This window comes from Lipotes vexillifer, unplaced genomic scaffold, assembly GCF_000442215.2.
Source record: "Lipotes vexillifer unplaced genomic scaffold, Lipotes_vexillifer_v1.1 scaffold1226, whole genome shotgun sequence".
Classification (NCBI taxonomy): Eukaryota; Metazoa; Chordata; class Mammalia; order Artiodactyla; family Lipotidae; genus Lipotes; species Lipotes vexillifer.
The window spans coordinates 2,076,551-2,103,778 of NW_006784227.1; the positions used below are offsets into that span (position 1 = coordinate 2,076,551).

Consider the following 27,228-nt stretch of genomic DNA (forward strand, 5'->3'; position numbering starts at 1 on the left):
GGACTCTCAACCACTGCGCCACCAGGGAAGCCCAGTTTCCATTTTTGATGCCCTTCATTTCTTCATGAAGATTCAAATTTTCCACTAGTATCATTTCTACTAAGCATAAAAATAATTTATCTTAGCATTTCTTATACTGTGGCTCTGTTGGTTACCTATTTTCTTACTTTAACTTTTTATCTGAAAATATCTATTTTACCTTTATTCTTGAAGGATTTTTTGCTGGATATAGAATACCAGGTTGACATTTCTTTTTTTTCCAGCAATTTAAAGATAATAATCTAGTCTTTTCAAACCACCATAGTTTCTGATGGGAAGTCCACAGTTATATGTATTATGTGCCCTGTAATTTTTTCTGATTGCTCTCAACTTTGTCTCTTTATCCACAGTCGTAAGGGTTTGGCTCTGATATACCTAGGCTTTATTTTTCCTTTTTATATTTATTGCTTGGGTTCAATGAGATTCTTTAATGTATGTCTTTGGCCAAATTCAGGGAGTTTTCAGCCATTATTTGTTCAAACATTTTCTGCCTGTTCTGACCCATTTCTCCTTCTGGATCCCAATTACACTTGATAGACCTGTGTATATTGTCCCATGCGCCCCTGAGATTCTGTTCATTCCTCAGGCTGCATAAATTCTACTGTCCTGTATTCAAGTACATAGACTCTTTCCTCAGTCGTCTTCATTCTGCTCCTGAGCTCATCTGCCTTGAGTTTTTATTTCACATGTTCTTGAATCTCTGCTTGATTCTTTTTACTCTTTTCTCTTTCTCTACTGAACTTGTATATTTGGGATCAGTGCTCACATTAGGCACAGTTCTGAAATTTGTCTTAAAATCTCTTCTGGTAAACCACACCACAGAATCAGGGTTGCTGCTGCTTCTGCCATGATCGAGGCAGCACAGAGATAGAAGTTTCCAAAGCTGCCAGTCCCAGGTCGATAGCACTTCTGTCATCATCAGGAATCTCCTGAATCAGGAACACTTCTGCCATCTGTTCCAGAATCCTGCTGCATCTTCTAGGAACTGTATCATCATTCAAGAGGGATGCCCTGCAACCTGCCTTTCACCTCAAGTAATTCTGACTATGTCTTACATAAGATCGACTTACTACAAACATTTACATTTTATCCAGAACCCTCCCTAAAAGAGAGTTTCAGCCTCTTTAGCACTGGAAACATGCTTGAAGAATATTTGAGTGGTGATCCCAGTCTACCTGCTGTGGACTGCTCCTCTAATTATTCAGTGTTCATATACTCCCTTTTTCCCATATTCAAACTTCCACCAAATCTCAGTAGCAACAGCAATGTGCTGTGAAAACATAATGCACCAGTGCTCTATAGAAACAAAAATCTATAGACCTCTTATCAAAAGGAAGGATTCAATCTTGATCTTTTCGTGTGATATAGTGTGATGTGATGATCATCCCTATACTAGTTCAGTCACAATTCTAGTTTGATACTTTGTAATTCATGGACTAAATTATAAAATACACAAACATGCACACATACCCACAAAGAAGGAATAAAGTAACCCATCATGGCCTTCGGTTCTATAACTGGTTATAAGTCCATAATTTGTATTGATTTTCTTCCTCCACTGCCAATTACATTCTCCCTTTGCCCTCAGCCAGAGCCTCACTTAGTTGATCTACCCAGAGTTTCATCCTTGAAGGATGTGACCTTTTGGTCATCTTGCCTCATGAGGTTGCTGTAGTATTCTATTTATTTCTGCCACTTGGACATGTCAGAAATAGAGGGCAATCCCTGGCTTCCAGATATAATCTTCCCTGCTGACATGGCATTGTAAATGCCTGTTTTTCTCCACCATAGAGGTCAGTTGCACCAGCCAACACAGGAACTTCTTTTTTGCCATTGATACAGTGGCATGAAGAAATCCACGTAGCCAGGTGGAAATCTCAGCTTCCAGTTCACAAAGCCATTGTTCGGTCCTTTGGTCAGAACCATTTTCACTTGGTTATGTAGACCTCTAAGACAAAATCCAATGCCACAAGGATGGGAGTAACACTTTGCCAATAAATCATTAGATGTAATATTGAGAGTTCCCAGTCTGACTCTCATACCTTGGCTCCTGAACCTGTATATTCTGGATGTGGGAGAAGGAGCGTTGGATATTGGTCACTGGTTTAGAACATAAGTTTCCTCTCACTCAACCTTATAAGAAATGGTATTCTAGTTGGAACTAACTGTTCAAGGAAAATTTACTTCTGTTTTCAGTTCCCGCTTGATTCCAATTTTGTATCTAGTAAAACTACTTGATGATGGAGTACTGCTGTGTATACCTAACCTTAGGTAACACCCAGTTCAGATGAGCAGCTCTGGGCGTATAGTCACTTGGTGTCCCACTATCAGGCACTCATTCAATCATTACTGGGGCCAAATAGCATAGCAAGGAGTTTTTCTTTTTTCTATAAAGGGTAATATTTACTTGTCAAGAAAGTTATGACATTCTTCCCAAACCCAAGTGCCCCCCGCCTTGTGATTGTCTCATTAGGGTCAGCTACAGGTGTACTGATTAGCTCCAGGAATATTGGCTCTTACTGGTCATAAGGTCCATGTGGCAGAGCCTCTTGTTCCCCATCGTAGACCAGCTAGAGATCTTAATATGCTCCTCTGGGCCCTTCTCAAAGTTCACAGCCTGTGGTTGCTCAATATATGCATCTGAGTAGAAAACCAAAGAAATATATGTTGCCTCAAATATCCCGAGACCCATCAAGCGTTGTATCTGTTTATTAGTGATAGTAAGTACATCTAAAGCAACATGTTTTTCACTTTAGGGGTGTATTCCAACATGCCTAAGACCCAGAAACTGCCCAAGTGTATCAGGCACCTGAATTCTGGGGTTCCCTCTCTGGAATGCATGTGATTTACCGGGGCCCTCAAAACCCCTGCCATATCAGCATGATGTCATCAGTACAGTGCACTGGCACGATATCCTGTGGAATGTTTCAATGATCAGAATCCTATGAACTATTAAATAATGGCCCGGAGCCAGCAAGTTGACATAGCCTTAATAGGACAGGAAAAGTACCCTGCTGTCTCCTAGGTGAATGCAAACCCCCAGATCAAGACCTGTCTAATATGTATCAGAGGCAGGGAGCTACATCTGGAACAGTAATTAGCACTGTGTAATTACAAACACCACCCGATTAATTTTGTGATAATTCACTGTTATTCTCCAGTATCCTTCAATGTCCTGAACAGGTCAGATAGGCAAATTTATTGGGCATGTGGTAGGAATTTCCACCCCTGAATATTTCAAGACTTCAACATGGCACTGAGCTCTGAATCTTCCAGGTGGATATATAGATCCAAGCACATTTGGGAAGACTGAGTTTACAGCAATGACTACCTAAACCAGTGGGTCACCAAGATAGCATCCCGCTGCTTCTACTAGGATTAAGAACCTGGAAACACAGGAAGCCTCTGAACCAGCTTCAGGATAAGCCAGAACTGTGCCGCCTCTGCTACAGTCCGCGCCAGCAAAACGCATGCCCTGAGCCTGCTTCTCTTCTTCCGTAATGCGCTGCTAAATCCGGTTCTCAAATGAGTGCTCTGATTGGCAGAACTCAAACCTCATCCAAAATCCTAACTGCAGAGGAATCTGGGGAAATTTATTTCTAGCTCCTCTGTCCCTGAAATGCAGAAAGATGTGCTAGAGTAGAACATGATGGCATGGGTGTTGGCAAGTCCTTCCGTGGTTTCTGCTGCAGTTGCCGCATGCGTAATGTGAGCCCAGGCCTCCATGTCAGCCTCTCTCAAAGTTCCACTGCATTTACAAAAGGGCAAGTGACAATTAAAATGTAAGGAAGAAGAGAGGCCATTTTATAATAACATTTACAGAATTTTAAATCACCTTAATGGCTCTATACTTAGTCTGCTCTCGTTTGAACCTCAGTCATACTGGGGAGACAGTCACAGTTCATAGCTGTATTGTGGAAAATCTCTTTGTGGTGAAATTTCCTTCTCAGCAATGTCCTCTAAAAGGACTGTATTAACTCTAGACAAATGGATTTTATTTCTAGTATTTAACTTCTTAAGGGTCAATGAATTACATGTATAACCTTCAATGCTTTTACATTATCATCCTACATTATAACATTTAACACTTATTGGGCACTTGCTAGGGGCTTGACACTATGTTAATCAGTTTTGCTGTCTAACTTAATATGCACGACTCTATGTAGTGGGTGCTGTCCCAGACGCTGTTTTGCAGATGTGTAAGCTGAGACATAAAAGGTTAAGTAAGTTGTTAGTACAAGTTAGTAAGCATGGAGTTGGGATTTGACTCAGACGGTATTGGGCTCCAGTCTGTAGCCTACCCTGTCACACTTTCATTTCATCCCCATTCTGTAAAGTCCCTTTCAGTTTATGGTGAAATTCTTCTTCTCTTTAAGTTATCTCCTAAAGATTAAATATTGAGGAAAAAAGATAAATAAACAATTAAAGCATCAGTGAAATACTCAACCAAAGTTTTTTAGGGCTTAGGTAAAAGTACTCTTTTTTCAGGTACAAATTAAAATGTTGTAAAACATGTGACATCTAATAAGTCATACCGGAGAGTTACAAAAGATGGGAGTCTTTGCTAATTACATTGTTAGGAAATAACAATGATAAATAACTGATTTTCTATGATAATAAAATGATGTGGTTTTAGTTTTAAATTTGATAAGTTGATTTCAAAAATTATTATTAACAGCTAGTTATGCGTGTCCAGATTTATAATAGAAGTTTCTTTTGAAGTCTATAATCCATTCACTTTCTTAGTGTCACTGATTAACTTTTAAAGTATATTATTAAAATGTCAGTTTGAGAAATATCTATGTTAAGTATACATCGTAAAGGACACAGATGGCATTTCCTAGTTTCATATGGCATTAGTTATTTAAGCATTGTCATTTAAACATTTTACATATAAAAGCAGTGTCTCCTCAATCTGATTTTAAGCCCATAGAGAACAATGGCAAGGCAGATGCTGTTTCTGTGTTTTGAGATACTCCATGAAGCCTCCTTTCTCCCAGATATATTAAAGGAAAGATTTAATGAAATTCCAGATATGAGTTATATGCAACTTAATGTGAATTATAATCAAATGGCCTTTCTCCTACTAACTATAGGGGAAATAGTTTATTGTCTCCCATAATCCTTTGAAATTTATTTAATGACGAGATCTTTTGCTGCCTCTAGATAAAAATTCAGAGCCCCACATTTCTTTCTCTTCCCTCTAAAACACTGTGACTTTAGACTTTTTTTTTTTTGCAATACGCGGGCCTCTCACTGTTGTGGCCTCTCCCGTTGCGGAGCACAGGCTCCGGACGCGCAGGCTCAGCGGCCATGGCTCACGGGCCCAGCCGCTCCGCGGCATGTGGGATCTTCCTGGACCGGGGCACGAACCCGCGTCCCCTGCATCGGCAGGCGGACTCTCAACCACTGCGCCACCAGGGAAGCCCCGTGACTTTAGATTTTTGACTAGTGGAGAATAAACACCCACGCCCACACCCACACCTGTCCCTCTGCAACGTGGAGGTGGAACTCTCCTTAAAAATGTCTTCAAACTTTTTCCTCTTACCCTGTTTATCCACCTCTACCTCTATATCTCCATATCTATTGGGTGGGCCAAAAGGTTCGTTTGATTTTTTTTCCATTAGATGGCTTTAGTGGCACTTAGTTGTCTTTAACTTCATTCGAAACAATGTTGTTAAGACTGTACGTGACAGCTGTCATATCAACGTGCTTTTAAAAAAAAAGACATCAAAATTGGTGAATTTTTGTGTATCCATTTTAATATTGAAGATGGAAGAAAGAAACACAACAGTTTGGCATATTATGCTTTATTATTTCAAGAAAGGTAAAAATGCAACAGAAACACACAAAAAGATTTGTGCAGTGTGTGGAGAAGGTACTGTGACTGATTGAATGTGTCTAAAGTGGTTTGCGAAGTTTCTTGTGGAGATTTCTCGCTGGATGATGCTCCACGGTTGGGTAGACCAGTTGAAGTTGATAGCGATCAAATCGAAACAATAATTGAGACGTTATACCACACGGGAGATAGCCGACGTACTCAAATCTGACTTATCCAAATCAAGCGTGAAAATCATTTGCACAAGCTTGGTTATGTGAATCGCTTTGATGTTTGGGTTCCACATAAGTTAAGTGAACAAAACCTTCTTGACCACATTTCCACATGCGATTCTCTACTGAAATGTAATGAAAACGTTCCATTTTAAAAACAAATTGTGACGGGCAATGAAAAGTGGCTACTGTACAACTGTGTGGCACAGAAGAGATCGTGGGGCAAGTGAAATGAATCACCACCAACTATACCAAAGGCAGGTCTTCATCCAGAGAAGGCGATGCTGTGTATATGGTGGGATTGGAAGGGAGTCCTCTAGTATGAGCTTCTTCCAGAAAACCAAACGATTAATTAATTCCAACAAGTATTGCTCCCAGTTAGACCAACTGAAAGCTGCACTCAATGAAAAGTGTCCAGAATTAGTCAACAGAAAACGCATAATCTTCCATCAAGATAACGCAAGACTACACGTTTCTTTGATGACCAGGCAAAAATTGTTACAGCTTGGCTGGGAAGTTCTGATTCATCCGCCGTATTCACCACACATTGCACCTTCGGATTTCCATTGATTTAGGTCTTTACAAAATTCTCTTAATGGAAAAAAATTTCCATTCCCTGGAAGACTGTAAAAGGTACCTGGAACAGTTCTTTGCTCAAAAAGATTAAAAGTTTTGGATAGATGGAATTATGAAGTTGCCTGAAAAATGGCAGAAGGTAGTGGAGCAAAAGGGTGAGTACATTGTTCAATAAAGTTCTTGGTGAAAAGGAAAGCTGTGTCTTTTATTTTTACTTAAAAAAACAAAGGCATTTTTTGGCCCACCCAATATATTTAGTGGGTAAGGACTTGAGAGTCTTGTTTTATCATCTTGTTGTTTTTTGGTTTTTTTTGCGGTACGCGGGCCTCTCACTGTTGTGGCCTCTCCCGTTGCGGAGCACAGGCTCCGGACGCGCAGGCTCAGCGGCCATGGCTCACGGGCCCAGCCGCTTTGCGGCACGTGGGATCTTCCCGGACTGGGGCACGAACCCGTGTCCCCTGCATCAGCAGGCGGACTCTCAACCACTGTGCCACCAGGGAAGCCCTGTTTTATCATCTTGATTCATTATGTATGTACTCTATCTAAATGATATGATCTTTTCGTTCTTCAGCTAAAACTTCCATTTTAGCACCTTGTCACACATTTCAAAATATTAACTGCTATAAAATTTCGTTACTTCTATTATGATAATCTGTCTGTTTCACAGTTTTGCTTGAGACTGACCCAGAATTATGTTGACACTTTTTGTACTCCCTGCAGCGTGGAGCTCAATAGTAAATTTTAGAAAGTGCCCATTAAATATATTTTGAGCTAACTTGATAGAAAATAGAAATCTACTCATTTTGATCTTTAGTTTCAGGTGCAGCATTATGTCTCTCAGAGTCTGGTAACCCTGGGAAGTTGCAGCTTGTTGAGAAAATCTATAATATCTCTGCTTCTGTCAGAAGTAAACAGCTTCACTGATGATCTGGGTGCCATTAATCAGGTACATATAACTTGACACTGTAACTTTCATTTATAGTTTATGCAGCTGTAGACTTTTCTTTCCCTTTCTCCTCCCCTCTCTTTTTGCCAGGCTGATATTTTAGTCATTACCTTATTTCTAACGTACATGAATACTGTTGCTGCCTGCTGAAATTACAGAAAGATATTTTCAGAAAATAGTTTTCAAAATAGTGCCATTTTATCATCCTTACCTGGTATATATGTGCCAAAGGTGTCACTAGTGATGGCAAAGGAATGGCCTTAAACCTCTCCAAGAAGGCAGTGTGTTCCTAAAGCAAAGCAGTGAGAGGAAAGGGAACAGGAGAGGATGATAAATGGAGAACAGCCTCTGACCAGTGGTTCTTATTCCTAATTGCTCATGACACTCATGTGGCTAACTTTAAATATTCTGTTGCCAAGCTATATGCCAATCCAATTAAATGGAGGTCTCTGGGGTTAAGACGCAGGTATTGGTATTGTTAAAGTTCTCCAGATGATTCCAGTGTGCAACCAAGGTTGAAAACAGTGCTCTTTTATCTGTGCAAAATCTTATGTCACTGCTGAAAAATGTGTCTAAGAAACAGAAGTCATTCCCATATTTTAATGTTGACAGTGGCATATTATGTGTTCACTTTCTCAGCTCACTTAATATTATTCTTTCTGTGGTTAGAATTAAACACAAATAAAGGAAATCAGAGACAGAAATGTTTTGGTAAAGATAAAAAATTAATAAGAGAAATATATATATATTTTATATAATATTAAATGCTTCTAACCAAGTTCTTAGTCTAAGTTCTCTACATTTAATAACATATTCCAAAATATTATATAATCTACTTGAATTCAGTCAGTGTCATGGTAGATCATCTAGTCAGCAGTTTTTCAAGTGACTGTTAAATGGTGAACCCTTGTAAGAGCTCTGTTAGATGTATTTAAAAAAAAATAGTTGTTACTGATCTCAAGGAGCTAAAAATCCATTTGAGAAAGAAATAAGGCACATTTACTAGTGGAAAAAAACAGGGAAGTGTTAAAATGCATGGTGCCGTTTGTAGGAGCTCCAAGATCAAGAAACTGATCAAGGTAGGTTGCAAGTCCCTGAAAAGATTTCATGAAAAAGGAACAGCTTGAAAAGTGGATTTGAATCAAAAAGGAGAGAATTCATAATGTTGAGGCACTGGGTGTTAGTTTTAAAAAGTGTGCCCAGAATTCTGAGGAAACAAGGTGAGGTCATGGCATTAAAAATAGGAAGCAGGGCTTCCCTGGTGGCGCAGTGGTTGGGAGTCCGCCTGCCGATGCAGGGGACACGGGTTCGTGCCCTGGTCCGGGAAGATCCCACAGGCCGCGGAGCGGCTGGGCCCGTGAGCCATGGCCGCTGAGCCTGCGCGTCCGGAGCCTGTGCTCCGCAACGGGAGAAGCCGCAGCAGTGAGAGGCCCGCGTACCGCAAAAAAAAAAAAAAAAAAAAAAAAAATAGGAAGCAATATGGGAAATTAGTTTGATGGAATCAGATTTGTGTGAAGAATAACAGAACACAGAAAAGAAAAGTTTATTTACATATTCTCACTTAATTTTTACCAAAATACATGAAGTAGTTATATTATTTACCTAGTTTATAGATAAAGAATTCAAGCCTTAGAGCAGTTAAGCAACTTGACCAAGGTTGCAGAAAGAACATATGCTAAGAGCCATAATTCAGACCCACGCATTCTGATTGTTAAGCCACTTTAGAATAAGAGTAACAATAACACAACAACAAGAACTAGTTTTTGGCAGGTAATATGTGTTATGCTTTACCCGAATTGTCCCATTCAATCCTTTTAGTAACCCTTCAAGATATTAGTATCGTTGTTTAAAGACAAGGAAACTATTCATCAGCATTCTTAACAACGGATAACAGAATTCACTCCAGCCAATTTAAGCAGAAAAGGATACATGAATAACTATGGAATAGTTGAAGAAGAGACTAGGCCGTACTTTCATGAATGACCTCTGCAACTGCCCAGCTGAATAGGAATAGGCTCCAAAGGAATTGCTGCCTTTGCTGTCATGACCAGGAAGCTGCCTGCTGACTCAAGGAGCTACTACTACAGACACAGGGTCAATAAAACAGTCCTGCTACAATGTACAACAGCCAGATATATGCCCTGTGTTGTCCTGTCTCACTGTGTGATTCAGTTTCAGCTAATTCAGTTTTTGTGAGTGCGTTTATTTCTAAGCCAACAACATATTCAGAACCCTAGCATCAAGGAAGTATAGAAAATGTAGTTTTATGCTTCCTCAGCTTCTTTACTCTAAAAGGATGATAGAATGACTAATGATGTAGTCAGTCCAAGTTGTCTATCATATTTAAGGCTCAGAAATTCAGTAACATGGTGGTAAGAGATGGCATCAGAATAGGAGGGAATACACAGCAAAGGGCGTGAATGCAGGGAAGCCATTTATTCGGGACTCTCAATGTAATAAGTCTTCCACAAGCAGGAGTAGAAATAACCACTTATATATAAGAAGTGTTATCCAAAGGACTCAAGAAAAGATTTAATGTGAAGGAGAGAGAAGAATCAGTGCAAAAATTAATATTATAAAACTAAGAGATAGGAAAAATATCACTAAGAAGAATTAGGTAAATGGGAAGCAGTGCTTCTTTGTGAGCAGAAAATATTGAGTTTGTATATATTGAATATGAGGAAACATTGAAGTAATCTAAATATAGGCAGATGGAAATATGAAATTAAAACTTGAGGAAAAGGAGGGGACATACATAAAAATTAGGGGAATATCACTATATGGCAATCATGAAATCATAGTCAGAAAGAGAAGAGGGACTTAGGGAAAAGTACTATGGAATGGGAGAGTCAGATGTACAAACAAGGAAAGAAGACAAGCTTTATTTTAATATTAGATGTTAGCTGGCTATTATAAATGTTAGGCTTAAATGATTTAATTTTTCATCAGATATAAACAGTAATATATATTATATGTAATATGGATTATGCAAAAAATCTATAAATAAAAATATAAATGTTAAAGTCATACTACATATTTTTTGACTTTCCAGTTTTCTTTATGTCTCTTAGACATAGTCTTATTGTTGGACATATAGGTCATTGCTGTATACATTTTGATATCTGATATAAAACAACATTAACTATTTTCTGAAACTGATTCATGGAGATACATTTCAGAAGTTGACTTTATTGCATTAACTGCATTCAACTCTTATTGGTGATCTGCATCTCAAACTTGCATATTAAGATGATTTTTTGGAAAAAGCATAATAAAATGTCTAATTATTTAAAAAAAATAAAATTTCTTGGAACTTATTAAAAAGTATTTAAAAAGTCGTAAAGTTCATTGTTAACAGAGTAGCCTTCCCAATGTAAACAACTAAAACTCTGGAAAAATATATGACTTAGTGAATTTCAGACAATAGGCAGTACAAAATTGCAATTCCTGAAATCAGGGAAGCAAACTATGTGAGCCCCGTGATTGCCTTGACTTTGGGCCTGGAGGCCCTTTCTGGACTGTGGCACAGGTAAAGCTTAGCCAAGTCCCAGCAGTCTCACTGAACTGATGGGGCAGAGACTGGAGTTCCAGAGAACTGATGCAGAGAATTTCTGGGTGGGGGTCATGGAGAGAAGAAAACCCTGAAAAGAAGAACTCAGGAAATTTGAAAAGAGGTTTTCTGGATCATTTGTTGAATACTAAGCTGCACGTGTGTAGGAGGACACTTCACAAGGCCAAGCAAAGAAAAACTACTCAGGAAAGAAATATTACAAAGAAATTGTGAGCTGCATAATGGCCAGACCTCACACAGTGCTTGGGACCATCCAAATTCTATCCAGATATAATGGCAAGACCTTACTTAATAAGGCATTCAGTAGAGACCTTAAAATGTTACAATTTAGCAGTGTAGTACTTTATAGTCCTAGGAAAAGGCTATGCTGGAGGGATTCTAACAGAGCTTGGAAACACACCTTGAAGATTTCTTGCTGATTCACAGCTAGATTAGCTGCCTGCTGGAACAACATAATACAGAAGCTCAACAATATGATATCATTAATGTCTGCGTCCATTCAGACATCACGCATGCGAAAAAGAAAGAATGTGTAACTCATAGCCATGAGAAAAAGCATTAGTTAATAGAAATAGAACCAGAAATGACAGAAATAATGGAATCAGCATATAAGGACAAAGACAGCTATTTATATATATATATACATACATACATACACACACATATATATGTGTGTGTTAAAAGAAAAATGAAAAAAAACCCTACAGAATGGGAGAAACTGTTTGCAAATGATGTGACTGATAAGGGGTTAATATCCAACATATATAAACAGCTCATAAAAGTCAACATCAAAAAAACCAAGCAACCAGAATAAAAATATGGACAGAGGAACTGAATAGACATTTTCCAAAGAGGAAATGCAGATAGTCAACAGGCACATGAAAAGATGCTCAACATAGCTAATCATCAGGGAAATTCAAATCAAAACCACAATTAGATATTGTCTCACACCTGTCAGACAGGCTATCATCAAAAAGACAACAAGTAACTAATGTTGGTGAGGAGGTGGAGGAAAGAGAACCCTGGTACACGGTTGGTGGGAATGTAAATTGATGCAGCCACTTCAGAAAACAGTATGGAGTTTTCTTAAAAAACTAAAAACTACCATATGACCCCCCTGGGTATATATCTGAAAAACAATAATTAGAAAAGATACATGCACCCCAATGCTCACTAACAGTATTATTTATAATTGCTGAGTTATGGAAGCAACCTAAGTGTTCAGCAAGAGATGAATGGATAAAGATGTGATCTCATACACACACACACAAACACACACACACACACGCACACACACGCACACACACACTAGAATACCATTCAGCAATAAAAAAGGAATAAAATTTTGCCATTTGCAGCAACATGAATGGACTTGGAGAGGATTATGTTAAGTGAAATAAGACAGAGAAAGACAGATATGATATCACTTAATCTAAAAAATACAACAGGGACGGACCTTCAAGATGGCGGAGGAGTGAGACGTGGAGATCACCTTCCTCCCCACAAATACATCAAAAATACATCTACATATGGAACAGCTCCTACAGAACACCTACTGAATGCTGGCAGAAGATCTCAGACTTCCCAAAAGGCAAGAAAATCCCCATGTACCTGGGTAGGGTAAAAGAAAAATGAAAAAACAGAGACAAAAGGATAGGGATGGGACCTGCACCAGTGGGAGGGAGCTGTGAAGGAGGAAAGGTTTCCACACACTAGGAAGCCCCTTCACTGGCAGAGACAGGGGTTGGGCAGGGGGAAGGTTCAGAGCCACGGAGGGCAGCGCAGCAACAGGGGTGCAGAGGGCAAAGCAGAGAGATTTCCACACAGAGGATCCGTGCTGACCAGCACTCACCAGCCTGAGAGGCTTGTCTGCTCACCAGCCGGGGCGGGTGGGGCTGGGAGCTGAGGCTCAGGCTTCGGAGATGAGACCCCAGGGAGAGGACTGGGGTTGGCTGCGTGAACACAGCCTGAAGGGGACTAGTGCACCACGGCGAGCCAGGAGGGAGTCCAGGAAAAAGTCTGGAACTGCCTAAGAGGCAAGAGACCATTGTTTCAGGGTGCACGAGGAGAGGGGATTCCTTCCCTGTCTGCCCACAGAAGGCAGAGTGCCGCCTAAATGAGCTCCAGAGACAGTCGCAAGCCGCGGCCATCAGCTCGAAACCCAGAGACAGGCATGAAACACTAACGCTGCTACTGCAGCCACCAAGAAGCCTTTGTGCGAGCACAGGTAACTCTCCACACCTCCCCTCCTGGGAGACTGTGCAGCCCGCCACTGCCAGGGTCCTGTGATCCAGGGACAACTTCTCTGGGAGAACACACAGTGCTCCTCAGACTGCGAAAGTCACTCTGGCCTCTGCCGCCACAGGCTTGCCCTGCATTCCGTACCCCTTCCTGTCCCTGGCATGACTGAGTCAGAGCGCCCTAATCAGCTGCTGCTTTAACCCATCCTGTCTGGGCGGGAACAGAAGCCTGAGGGCAACCTACACACAGAGGCAGGGCCAAAACGAAAGCTGAACCCCAGGAGCTGTGCAAACAAAGAAGAGAAAGGGAAATCTCTCCCAGCAGCCTCAGGAGCAGCGGATTAAATCCCCAGTCAACTTGAAGTACCCTGCATGTGTGGAATACCTGAATAGACAACGAATCACCCAAAATGGAGGCAGTAGACTTTGGGAGCAACTGTAGACTTGTGGTTTGCTGTCAGCGACTGATGTGCTTCTGATTTTTATGTTTATCTTAATATAGTTTTTAGCGCTTGTTATCATTGGTGGATTTGTTTATTGGTTTGGTTGCTCTCTTTTTTTTAATTATTTTTTCTTTTAATAATTTTTTAATTTTAATAATTTTATTTTATTTATCTTTTTAATTTTTTTTTTATTCTTATTTTTTCTTTCATTTTTTCTCCCTATTCTTCTGAGCTGTGTGGCTGACGGGGTCTTGTTGCTCCGCCCTGGTGTCAGGCCTGAGCGTCTGAGGTGAGAAAACCAAGTTCAGGACATTGGACCACCAGAGACCTCCCAGCCCCACATAATATAAATCGGTGAGAGGTCTCCCAGAGACCTCTGTCTCAATGCTAAGACCCAGCTCCACCCAACAGCCAGCAAGTTCCAGTGCTGGACACCCTATGCCAAACAACGAGCAAGACAGGAACACAACCCCACCCATTAGCAGAGAGGCTGCCTGAAATCATACTAAGTTCACAGACACCACAAAACACAGCAACGGACCCAGCCCTGCCCACCAGAGAGACAAGGTCCAGCCCCACACACTGGAACACAGACACCAGTCTCCTCCACCAAGAGGCCTACACAAGCCACTGAACCAACCTTACCCACTGGAGGCAGACACCAAAAACAACGGGAACTATGAACCGGCAGCCTGCAAAAAGGGACCCCAAACACAGTAAGTTAAGCAAAATGAAAAGACAGGGAGATATGCAGTATGTGAAGGAGCAAGGTAAAAACCCACCAGACCAAACAAATGAAGAGGAAATAGGCAGTCTACCTGAAAAAGAATTCAGAGTAATGATAGTAAAGATGATGCAAAATCTTGGAACTAGAATGGAGAAAATACAAGAAACGTTTAACAAGGACCTAGAAGAACTACAGAGTAAACAAACAATGATGAACAACAAAATAAATGAAGTTAAAAATTCTTTAGAAGGAATCAATAGCAGAATAACTGAGGCAGAAGAATGGTGACCTGGAAGATGAAATAATGGATATAACTACCACAGAGCAGAATAAAGAAAAAAGAATGAAAAGAATTGAGGACAATCTCAGAGACCTCTGGGACAACATTAAACATACCAACATTCAAATTATAGGGGTCCCAGAAGAAGAAGAGAAAAAGAAAGGGTCTGGGAAAATATATGAAGAGATTATAGTTCAAAACTTCCCTAAAATGGGGAAGGAAATAGTCAATCAACTCCAGGAAGTGCAGAAAGTCCCGTGCAGGATATATCCAAGGAGAAACATGCCAAGACACATATTAATCAAACTATCAAAAATTAAATACAAGGAAAAATACTAAAAGCAGCAAGGGAAAAGCAATAAATAACATACAAGGGAATCTCCATAAGGTTAACAGCTTCTCTTTCAGCAAAAACTCTGCAAGCCAGAAGGGAGTGGCAGGACATATTTAAAATGATGAAAGGGAAAAACCTACAACCAAGATTATACTGCCCAGCAAGAATCGCATTTAGATTTGATGGAGAAATTAAAATCTTTACAGACAAGCAAAAGCTAAGAGAATTCAGCATCACCAAACCAGCTTTACAACAAATGCTAAAGGAACTTCTCTAGGCAGAAAACACAAAAGAGGGAAAATACCTATGAAAAAAACCCCAAAACAATTAAGAAAATGGTAATAACATAAATGTTGATAATTACCTTAAATGTAAATGGAATAAATGCTCCAACCAAAAGACATAGATTGGCTGAATGGATACAAAATCAAGAACCATATATATACTGTCTACGGGAGACCCACTTCAGAACTAGGGACACATACAGATTGAAATTGAGAGTATGGAAAAAGATATTCCATGCAAAAGGAAATCAAAAGAAACCTGGAGTAGCAATTCTCATATCAGACAAAATAGACTTAAATAAAGACTATTACAAGAGATGAAGAAGGACACTACATAATGATCAAGTGATCAATCCAAGAAGAAGATATAACAATTGTAAATATTTATGCACCCATCATAGGAGCACTTCAATACATAAGGCAAATGCTAACAGTCATAAAAGGGGAAATTGACAGTAACACAGTAATAGTAGGGGACTTTAATAACCCACTTTCACCAATAGACAGGTCATCCAAAATGAAAGTACATAAGGAAACACAAGCTTTAAATGACACATTAAACAAGATGGAGTTAATGATATTTATAGTACATTACATCCAAAAACAACAAAATACACTTTCTTCTCAAGTGCTCATGGAACATTCTCCCAGATAGATCACATCTTGGGTCACAAATCAAGCCTTGGTAAATTTAAGAAATTTGAAATCGTATCAAATATCTTTTCTGACCACAACGCTATGAGACTAGATATCAATTAGAGGAAAAAATACAAACACATGGAGGCTAAACAATACACTACTAAATAACCAAGAGATCACTGAGGAAATCAAAAAATACCTAGAAACAAATGACAAACACGGCAACCCAATACCTATGGGATGCAGCAAAAGCAGTTCTAAGAGGGAAGTTCATAGCAATACAATCCTACCTCAAGAAACAAGAAAAATCTCAAATAAACAACAGAACCTTACACCTAAAGCAGCTAGAGAAGGAAGAACAAAAAAACCCCAAAGTTAGCAGAAGGAAAGAAATAATAAAGATCAGATCAAAAACAAATGAAAAAGAAATGAAGAAAACAATAGCAAAGATCAATAAAACTAAAGCTGGTTCTTTGAGAAGAAAAACAAAATTGATAAACCATTAGCCAGACTCATCAAGAAAAAAAAAGTAGAAGACTCAAATCCACAGAATTAGAAATGAAAAAGGAGAGGTAACAGCTGACATTGCAGAAATACAAAGAATCATGAGGGATTACTACAAGCAACTATATGCCAATAAAAGGGACAACCTGGAAGAAATGGACAAATTCTTAGAAAAGTACAACCTTATGGACTGAACCAGGAAGAAATAGAAAATATAAACAGACCAATCACAAGCACTGAAATTGAGACTGTGATTAAAAATCTTCCAGCAAACGAAAGCCCAGGACCAGATGGCTTCACAGGCGAATTGTATCAAACATTTAGTGAAGAGCTAATACCTATCCTTCTCAAACTCTTCCAAAATATAGCAGAGGGAGGAACTCATTCTACGAGTTCCTCTAGCAAAACACTAGTAGAACAGGATCCAACAGCACGTTAAAAGGATCATACACCATGATCAAGTGGGGTTTATTCCACAAATGCAAGGATTTTTCAATATAAGCAAATCAATCAATATGATACACCATATTAACAAACTGAAGGATAAAAGCCATATGATAATCTCAATAGATGCAGAAAAAGCTTTCAACAAAATTCAACATCCATTTATGATAAAAACTCTCCAGAAAGTGGGCATAGAGGGAACTTACCTCAAAATAATAACGGCCATATATGACAAACCCATAACCAACATCATTTGCAATGGTAAAAACTGAAAGCATTTCCTCTAAAATCAGGAACAAGACAAGTATGCCCACTTTCACCACTGTTATTCCACATCTTTTTGGAAGTGTTTAGCCACAGAAATCAGAGAAGAAAAAGAAATAAAAGGAATACAAATTAGGAAAGAAAAAGTAAAACTCTCACTTTTTGCAGTGACATGATACTATACATAGAGAATCCGAAAGGTGCTACCAGAAAACTGCTACAGTAATCAATGAGTTTGGTAAAGTAGCAGCATACAAAATTAATGCACAGAAATCTCTGGCATTCCGACGCACTAACAACGAAAAATCTGAAAGAGAAATTAAGGAAACACTTCTATTTACCATTGCAACAAAAAGAATAAAATACCTAGGAATAAAGCTACCTAAGGAAATAAAAGACCTTTATGCAGAAACCTATAAGGCAGTGATGAAAGAAATTAAAGACAATACAAACAGATTGAGAGATATACCATGTTCCTGGATTGGAAGAATCAACATTGTGAAGATGACTGTAGTACCCAAAGTAATCTACAGATACAGATTCATTGCAATCTGTATCAAACTACCAGTGGCATTTTTCCTAGAACTAGAACAAAGCATTTCACAATTTGTATGGAAACACAAAAGACCCCGAATAGCCAAAGCAATCTTGAGAAAGAAAAATGGAGCTGGAGGAATCAGGCTCCCTGACTTCAAATTATACTACAAAGCTACAGTAATCAAGACAGTATAATACTGGCACAAAAACAGAAATATAGATCAATGGAACAATATAGAAAGCCCAGAGATAAACCCACACACATGTGGGCACCTTATCTTTCATAAAGGATGCAAGAATATACAGTGGAGAAAAGAGAGCCTCTTCAATAAGTGTTGCTGGGAAAAGTGGACAGCTACATGTAAAAGACTGAAATTAGAACACTCCCTAACACCATACTCAAAGATAAGCTTAGAATGGGTTAAAGACCTAAATGTAAGGCCAGACACTATAAAACTCTTAGAGGAAAACATAGGCAGAACACTCTGACATAAATCATAGAAAGATCCTTTTTTACCCACCTCCTAGAGAAATGGAAATAAAAACATAAGTAAACAAATGGGACCCAATGAAACTTAAAAGCTTTTGCACAGCAAAGGAAAACATAAACAAGACGAAAAGACAGCCCTCAAAATGGGAGAAAATGTTTGCAAATGAAGCAACTGACAAAGGATTCATCTCCAAGATTTACAAGCATCTCATGCAGCTCAATATCAATAAAACAACCCAATCCAAAAATGGGCAGAATGTCTAAATAGACATTTCTCCAAAGAAGATACACAGATTGCCCACAAACACGTGAAAGGATGCTCAACATCACTAATCATTAGAGAAATGCATATTAAAACTACAATGAGGTATCACCTCACACCAGTCAGAATAGCCATCATCAAAAAATCTACAAACAGTAAATGCTGGAGAGGGTGTGGAGAAAAGGGACCCCTCTTGCACTTTTGGTGGGAATTTAAATTGATACAGCCACTATAGAGAACAGTATGGAGTTTCCTTAAAAAACTAAAAATAGAACTACTGTATGATCTAGCAATCCCACTAATGGGTGTGTACCCTGAGAAACCATAATTCAAAACGAATCATTTACCACAGTGTTCATTGCAGCACTGTTTACAATAGCCAGGACATGGAAGCAACCTAAGTGTCCATCGACAGATGAATGGATAAAGATGATGTGGCACATATATACAGTGGAATATTACTCAGCCCTAAAAAGAAATGAAATTGAGTTTTTTGTAGTGAGGTGGATGGACCTAGAGACTGTCATACTGAGTGAAGTAAGTCAGAAAGAGAAAAACAAATACCATATGCTAACACATATATGTGGAATCTAAAAAAAAGAAGAAAAAAGTGGTTCCTAAGAACCTAGAGGCAGGACAGGAATAAAGACACAGAGGTAGGGAATGGACTTGAGGACACAGGGAAGGGCAAGGGTAAGCTGGGACGAAGTGAGAGAGTAGCACTGACATATATACTCTACCAAATGTAAAATAGATAGCTAGTGGGAAGCAGTTGCATCACACAGGGAGAGCTGCTCAGTGTTTTGTGACCACCTAGAGGGGTGGGATAGGGAGGGTAGGAAGGAGACTCAAGAGAGAAGGGATATGGGGATATGTGTGTGTGTGTGTGTATATATATATATATATATATATATATATATATATATAGCTGATTCACTTTGTTATACAGAAATAACCCAACATTGTAAAGCAATTATACTCCAGTAAAGATGTTAAAAACAAAAAGAACTGAAGAAAAAAAAAAACTAGTGAATAAAACAAAAAAGAAGCAGACTTACAGATACAGAGAACAAACCAGTGGTTACCAGTCGGGAGAAGGAAGGGGTAGGGGCAGTATAGGGGTAGGAGGAAAGAAAGGATTATTATGGGATTATATAAAATCATGTGTATGAAACTTCTGAAAATTGTAAAGCATTATAGAATTTAAGGAACCTTTCATTCAATTAAAAAAAGGAAAATATGAATAATGAGAAAATAGGAAATTTCAACATAAATATAAAAGCACTGTATACCAATAAAGCTATTAAAAATGTAATAGATAAATATGAAAAAAATTTTGACAGTAATCTCAACAATTCAGATTAAACACACAGTCCTTGAAATTTGAAAATTACAAAAACTGACTCAAGAAGAAATAGAAAACATAAATTACCCTATGCTGATTAAATAAAGTGTATTTAAATTTATAAACTTCCCTACAAAGGGCAGTCCAGGACCAAATGATCTTGCATTTAAGGAAGAAATAATAGCACTCTTACACAAACTCTGTTAAGAGAATGGAAGAATAGGGAACATTTCTAGCTCATTTCATGAGACCATAAGTACTTCAGTATCAAAACCAGACTGACATTACAAGGAAAAACAAAAACAAAAACAAACTCAGAATATCTCAGATGAACACAGAAGTAAAATCCTTACTGCATATTAATAGATAGAATCCTGCAGCATACAAAAAAATACTACATGACCATCAGGTGGTATTTATCCCAGGAATGCAATGTTGTTTTCTCATTCATAAACAATCAATATAATTCATAATATTAACAGAGAACCCATATTATCCGAGTATATGCAGAAAAATCAGTTGCCAAAATTCACCACCCGTTCATGATTTTTTAGAAAAAATACAAAAGTACGAATAGAAGGAAACTTCCTCAACTTAAATTTTGTTTTTTATGAAAAACCTACAGATATACCAACGGTGAAAGACTAAATACTTTCGCCCCAAGATGAGAAACAAGGGAGGGATGTCCTCTCTCATCTCTTCTAGTTATCATTGTACTGGACCTCCTTGCCATTGCAATAAGGCTGCGGTACTTTGAGAAAGGAAGAAGGAAAACTATATTTAGAATCAACATGACCAGGAACAGAGAAAATCCCAGAGTTTACCAAAAAGCTACCAAGTAGATAATCCTGCAATAGAGCACACACATACAGCCAGTTGGTTGTAGACATATCTTAAGGTAATTTGATCAGGAAAGAATGGATCAACAATTCAATAAAAAAATGAGCAAAAGATTTAAACACATGAAAAAATATATACTAATGGACAGTAAATACATGAATAATGTGCAGCTTGATTAGTCAGAAGAGAAATACAATGGACAGTTACAAGAATGTCTAAAATTTAAAAGGCTAACAATACCAAATTCTACTGGGGTTGTAGGAAGTCATAAATTGCTAGTGAGCACATAAAACAGACTGGAAGTTCCTCAGAAAGTCAATCATACACTTACCACATGGCCTAGCAATTCAGCAGCTACGTTGACAAGAACAATTGTCTGTGAATGTTCATAGTATCTTTAGTCTTGAGTATTAATCTGAAAATGACCCATTTCCACTGACAGGAGGATCAGTAAGTAAATTATCTTAAACATACTTAATAGAATATTATTCAACCATAAAATGTATTGAGTCAATGATGCACACAACAGCGTGAATCAACCTAAAACATACTAGACTAAGAAAAATAAACCAGACCCAAAAGAACATATATGGTTTGACTAAATTTCTAATAAGTTCTGAAACAGGCAAAATTAATGTATGGCAGGAGGTACCACAGTAGTGCTTGATTCAAAGGTGGGCCTGGGATTGACTAAAAAGGGGCAGGAAGGACTGGAGTGTGCTTACAAGGGTGCCTGCAAGTGTCACAGCTCATCAAAATAGGCACTGAAGTTCTGGGCATTCCACTGTGTGTAAACTATACCTCAATTAAAATACATTATTTGAAATTTAAGAGTTTTTTCTGAATCCAAAATAACTATAACATAATTTTCTCAGTGCTTTTATAAAGTGAGTGCTTTAGCTCACTTTAAAGGCTTTATTTCTTTGTTGATATCATAACAAATGCAAAGATGTCACCAAGGACTTCATGAGAAACAATTTTAGTTTTTAGTGATAGGAAGTTTTCTAAGTGGTCATTAAGTCAAAAACTATAAATATATATAATTCAGTGTATATGAATCTGATTCAATTTCCAATGTATTTGTATAACAGAAGCAGGAGAGATCCTGTTTTATATAATTGGTGGAAATTCAATAATAATTACTATTGTAGATATTTACTGAGCCCTACTGTATATCAAACACTATTCTAAACATTTCATACTCCTCCAGGGCTTTTACATATATTTTTTGTTTAAAATAGCTATTACAATGGAATATTACTTGGCCATAAAAAGAAATCTTGCCATTTAGAACAACATGGATGGATCTAGAGGGTGTTATGCTAAGTGAAATAAGTCAAATACCATATGATCTCACTTATATAAAGAATCTAAAAAACAAACAATACAATACAAAAGTAGACTTACAGATACAGAGAACAAATGGGTGGTTGCCAGGGCAGTTGGGAAATAGGTGAACGAGATTAAGAGGTACAAACCTCCAGTTATAAAATAAATAAGCCACTGACTGCCCACCTTAGTTCTTTGTATTTCACTGACGCAGTTTTTATTTTAACTTGTCTTCATCTGATATGTATATTGTCTCACCTATTTTTATAGAGGTAAAATTATAGTAGATAACATATTTGTGTCAATTTTAATATATCCTTCATCTGTAATCTGTGAACCAGATTTATGATAAAGTGGGCTTGTATCCTCTTATTTTGTTATCCTTTTCTATAGCTTTGCTTATTTGAATGCAGTTTTCTTAGGTCTTGAAAAAATTGTTTACATGATGCTGAGCATAAAACTGTCCTAATATCTTGACAAATTATGTTTTTTGTATTCTGTTGGAGTCTTTTCTTTATCAATTGATTAAAATTACGAATTTGTGTCTGTCATTCATTTTTGGAGTGACAGAATCTTCTCACCACAGTTATTGTATATTCACCACCTTGTGACATAATCACCTTTCTATTTGTTTTTAAAATAACTTTGAAAAGGTGGCTCCCATAGGATTCCATAGACTGCTGACATATTGATTTTCTAAGGGCCTGCATTGTTTGGCTCTTCAAAACAGAGAACAAAATCAAGACATTGATTTTAATTTTTTTATCCTTATGCCATTGGGACTTTGTGTTGGAAAAGCTATTCTTTGAATAGCTTTCTTCCTCTTTTCAGATAGAATTCAAGCAGCTGCCATCTAGGAAAAGCTAGCCAGTACACAAATAGTTACAGAGAATGCACGGGGTGGACATCTCTATAAAAAACAATACACATGTTTTTAGTAAGTTTTCTGTTTTATTTATTAGAATTTTATTAATAAGTTTATAGGTTTGTCTAGATCTAGATGGTACCTGATTTTCACAGAATCATCCTTTTGATCAGGCATTACAAAAATATTATACTACTGAAAGCTAGTTTATCAGTATATTTTATTTTTAAATTTTAACAAAAGTGGAGTGTTTTGTTAATGCAGAAAGGCAACATGGAAAGAGGCATAACTGTTTAGTTTATACTTTATATGAATGTTGAAGAATCTTAACTCCAATCCTGGCTCCAATCTGGGCCTCATTAACAAACCAGTTGCCTTGAGGCGAGAATAAGTAGGAAGGTGGCAAAGATGGTATTTTTTGAAGAAACTGAAATCAATAGAAAGAACATTTCTATGTTGTTTCAAGTAAAATCAGATAGGCAGAAATAGAGAGTCCAGAAACAAGGCAGAAAGTAGACAATACAGAGGTTCAGTGAGGGTCAGGCTTATCCAGGCAAAATCGCTGCCCATAAGTGTGAGCACACTCATGATTGGATTGTCAGATTAAATCCTATGAATCAGAGAGACCTTATTCAATACCAGCTTAACTAATTATTTCAAAGAGATAGAAAATCATAGGGCAAAGGTGAATCAGAACGAGATGTGGGACATTCTCTGTGTTTCCCAGGGTCCTTGTTGAGAGATGTGTCTCTCTATCCTCGAACAGTAGATGAGGTCCCCAAGTGAGATTTTGTAGGGTGTCTCACACAGAGGGAGCTTTAAGTTGTTAAGCATCTCTATTTTATAACCCGGAGAATTTTACAGCTTGTATGACCATCTTCAAGGAGCTCTGTCTCATAGATTCTGGGTCCATTTAAGTAAGTAATTCTTTTGCTAGGAATGTCCAACTAAGGATGTTCCATAGATAAAATTTCCTCCTACTAGCAAATGCCAGGAGGTCCACCTGAGGAGAAGATAGGCCTAGTCATCAGCTTCTTGTCTTTCTTCCGGGGGGCATATCGCCAGTAAGTACCAGCAGTTTTGTCTTCTTCCTCCCAACTGGCTGTCAAGTTCCCAAGGCCTCTGTGTGCTAGAATTGTTTATGGAACCAAGACAGCTGAGAAAGAAAATGTTTTTATAAAGGTATATTTCAGTTGTTCACATGGTAAATAGGGTTATGGTATTTCCCTCAAGAAATCTGTAAAATTTATCATTATAATTATATAATATTATATACTATACAATGAACTGCATACCAATAAGAAGAGAGAAGCAATCCAATAGAAAAGTGAGGTAACAATATGAAAAGGCACTTTAATAGAAGGGAAAACGCAGAAGGAAAATTAACCTGAATGATGATCAACCTCAGCGGTTCCAGGAAATGCAAGTCTAGAAAACAATGAGATGTTTCATACCAATTCTATTGATATTAACTTTAAAAAAAAAGATAACTTAGCAACAGTGTCAGGCGCTAGTGATTTTGTGGGGAAATGGAGTTTATCACCGGGTAAAGTTAAAGATATATATGCTCTAAAATACTTTGTGTACTGTACAAAGGACACCTGTACAGGGATGTGCATGTTAACATTTCTGAAGTAGCTAAAACTTGGAAATAACATTGTCCCTTTTCAAAAGATGGCTGGATGTGGTATGGCAAAAATGAATATTCTGTAGCAGTTAAAATGAATAAATTAGGTCTTCATGTGTCAACAGTGATAAATTTTGAAAGCATAAATGTGGACTTATAGGGAAGAAGGAAGTATCCAAGGAGGAGAGATACTCAAATAAACCAGTTTTGAAAATTATGTACACAAAGCAACTTACACACACACACACACACACACACACATGAAACAGTTCTCCAGTATATTCATACTTCTAAAGTTTCTTTTAAAAATACGGAATCTGAAGTAAATATAAGAAAAGTATCAACGAGTGTTGAAAATATATAGTTTGTGTACTCAAGAGCTATGCTTTTTATATTGTGAAATATTTTTATGTTGAAAAAATATTTCAGAATTAAAAATACAAAATAGATTCTAAAAGAAAAAGTCTCTGAGCCTCAGAACTATATTCATTTAAAATGAAACTTCAATTTTTAATGGCTTTTTTACAGAAATATTTTCTCCTTATGTACAGTTCATACCTCTCAGCATACTTTGGGGTGTAGTAGCCAAGCTGTTAGAAATGGCAGTGCTTTTGGAATATTGATAAGGTTGAGGTGAAATCTGAATTTAGAGTATTATATGCCTACTCATATTAAATACTTTATAAGCCTAATGTTTACAAAGTAAATGAAATTTCTACATGAAAACAGATTTTTTTAATTGGAAGTAAAGCATATTAGCAAAAGAATGCTGAAAAACTCGCCTGCTTGCATCAGGAAGCATTTTTACTTTTCAGATGTCTGTTTAACTTGTTAAATAAAATAAAAGCTAAGCAACTCATTTATAAAAATAGAACATGCGAATTAAAGATTCTGAATCTGGAATGGGTTTATGCATACTTTCTGCAAAGTAAACTAACTTTTTACACCAGGGCAAAATGTGGCAACAAAATAATCATTTTTAGTAAGATAAAGAAAAAAGTAATCATAGCTCAGAGCAAGAAACAGCTGACCTATTTCAGTTGAGAGAGAAACCATATTGTTTTCTCAAATGATGCATATTTTGATCATCTCTAAGATCTGGGAAGCCTGGTGCAGTCGCAGTCAATCCATCAGTGAGAATAGAGTTTGCATCAAACTGTGCTCAAGTGGACAATATAGGGATTAGGGGTCCTCAGTATGGCTTTTCCCTTTTTATTTGGAATTTTTTAACAAGGACTTAGAAATTCCCAATAATGAGCTCTATTTTAGATTAGCGCAATTTTTCCTTTACCAGTGTTTTTGATGCAAATAGTAATTTATTAGGTAAGGATGAAATAAGCCTTAAAATTTGTCAAAATATACTATTGGCCTAAACGTTTCCACATCATTGAATGCCTTTTTATAGCTACTTCTTATTAAGAAAAAACTTCTATCTATTAGCTCTACTGGCAACAAAGATGAACGTTATCTGGGGCATTTGCCACATGGAGGCTAGATCTTTTTAAGAGATGGCTCCAAGGGTAAGTGAAATTATTTTGGCTCAGAGCATGAGCTTTGGAATCAGATGCCTGGTTAAAACGCCACGTGACTTCTGAAGTAGCCTGCCTTGTCAACACATCAAACTTTAAGGCTCTAGAATGAGTTACAAACTTACAGGCAATGCAGAGGAACATGTTAAATTAACCATGAGGAAACCTTTGGTAAAATCCAGCCTGTATAGGAAAAACAACTTATTTTCCCAACAAATAGATTGTATTATAGAGAGAAGAAGTGGAAGGGGGAGAAAGAGAGGAATAAGGAGGCTATATTTTAAGACAGGGGGCTTCCCTGGTGGCACAGTGGTTGAGAGTCTGCCTGCCGTTGCAGGGGACACGGGTTCGTGGGGCATTGGAAAGATGATCCCACATGCCACGGAGCGGATAGGCCCGTGAGCCATGGCTGCTAGGCCTGCGCGTCCAGAGCCTGTTCTCCGCAACGGGAGAGGCCGCATCAGTGAGAGGACCGCGTACCGCAAAAAAAAAAAAAAAAGACAGTGTCTCCCCAAAAGCTTGGGCAGAAACATCTCTGGCAAGCAGACTGGGGGCAGGGCCTTAATGAGCTGGAAAGTGAATCCTATAGATGTTTGGTTTTGTATCTGCTTTCTCTCCAGTGCCTTCTGTAATGGTCATGGTCATGTCAATGTGCACCAGTAGCATGAATGGTTAAAACTGAGAGACACCTAGTGTCTCTGGCAAAAAGCAGTGAGAAATGAGAGCAGGAGAGGATAGGGGGGAGATGGGAGGAGCAAACATAAATTCTGATTGTCTTTGAGAGAAATTAGGTAGCATGTGTTTTGTTTTTGTTTTTTTCTATTTCCAAGATTGGTTTCACAGGTTTGACTATTATAAGTTTCTGTGGTGGTGGGATGTAAAAAATAATTAGCCTTTTAGAAACCTGCTAAAGTTTTGGACACTGTGCTTACTTCAAATAAATGCTTTATGGTAGAATGGCATGCAGGTGGTGAGTATTTAAAATAAAACACCATTACAGCGTTTCTATGGAGTATGGCTTCCCCTTAGATAATATTACTGAGAAGTTAACACTGGATAAAT

General features: G+C 37.9%; 1 protein-coding gene across 1 annotated transcript in view; it reads left to right on the forward strand.

Annotated features, from left to right (window-relative positions):
* Positions 1-27,228, forward strand: part of MEI4 (meiotic double-stranded break formation protein 4) — a 232,538-nt gene that overhangs the window by 153,457 nt on the left and 51,853 nt on the right. The window contains exon 4 of the mRNA XM_007456609.1: positions 7,481-7,612. Within this exon, the coding sequence (XP_007456671.1) occupies positions 7,481-7,612 (132 nt within the window). The remainder of the gene's footprint in view (positions 1-7,480; positions 7,613-27,228) is intronic.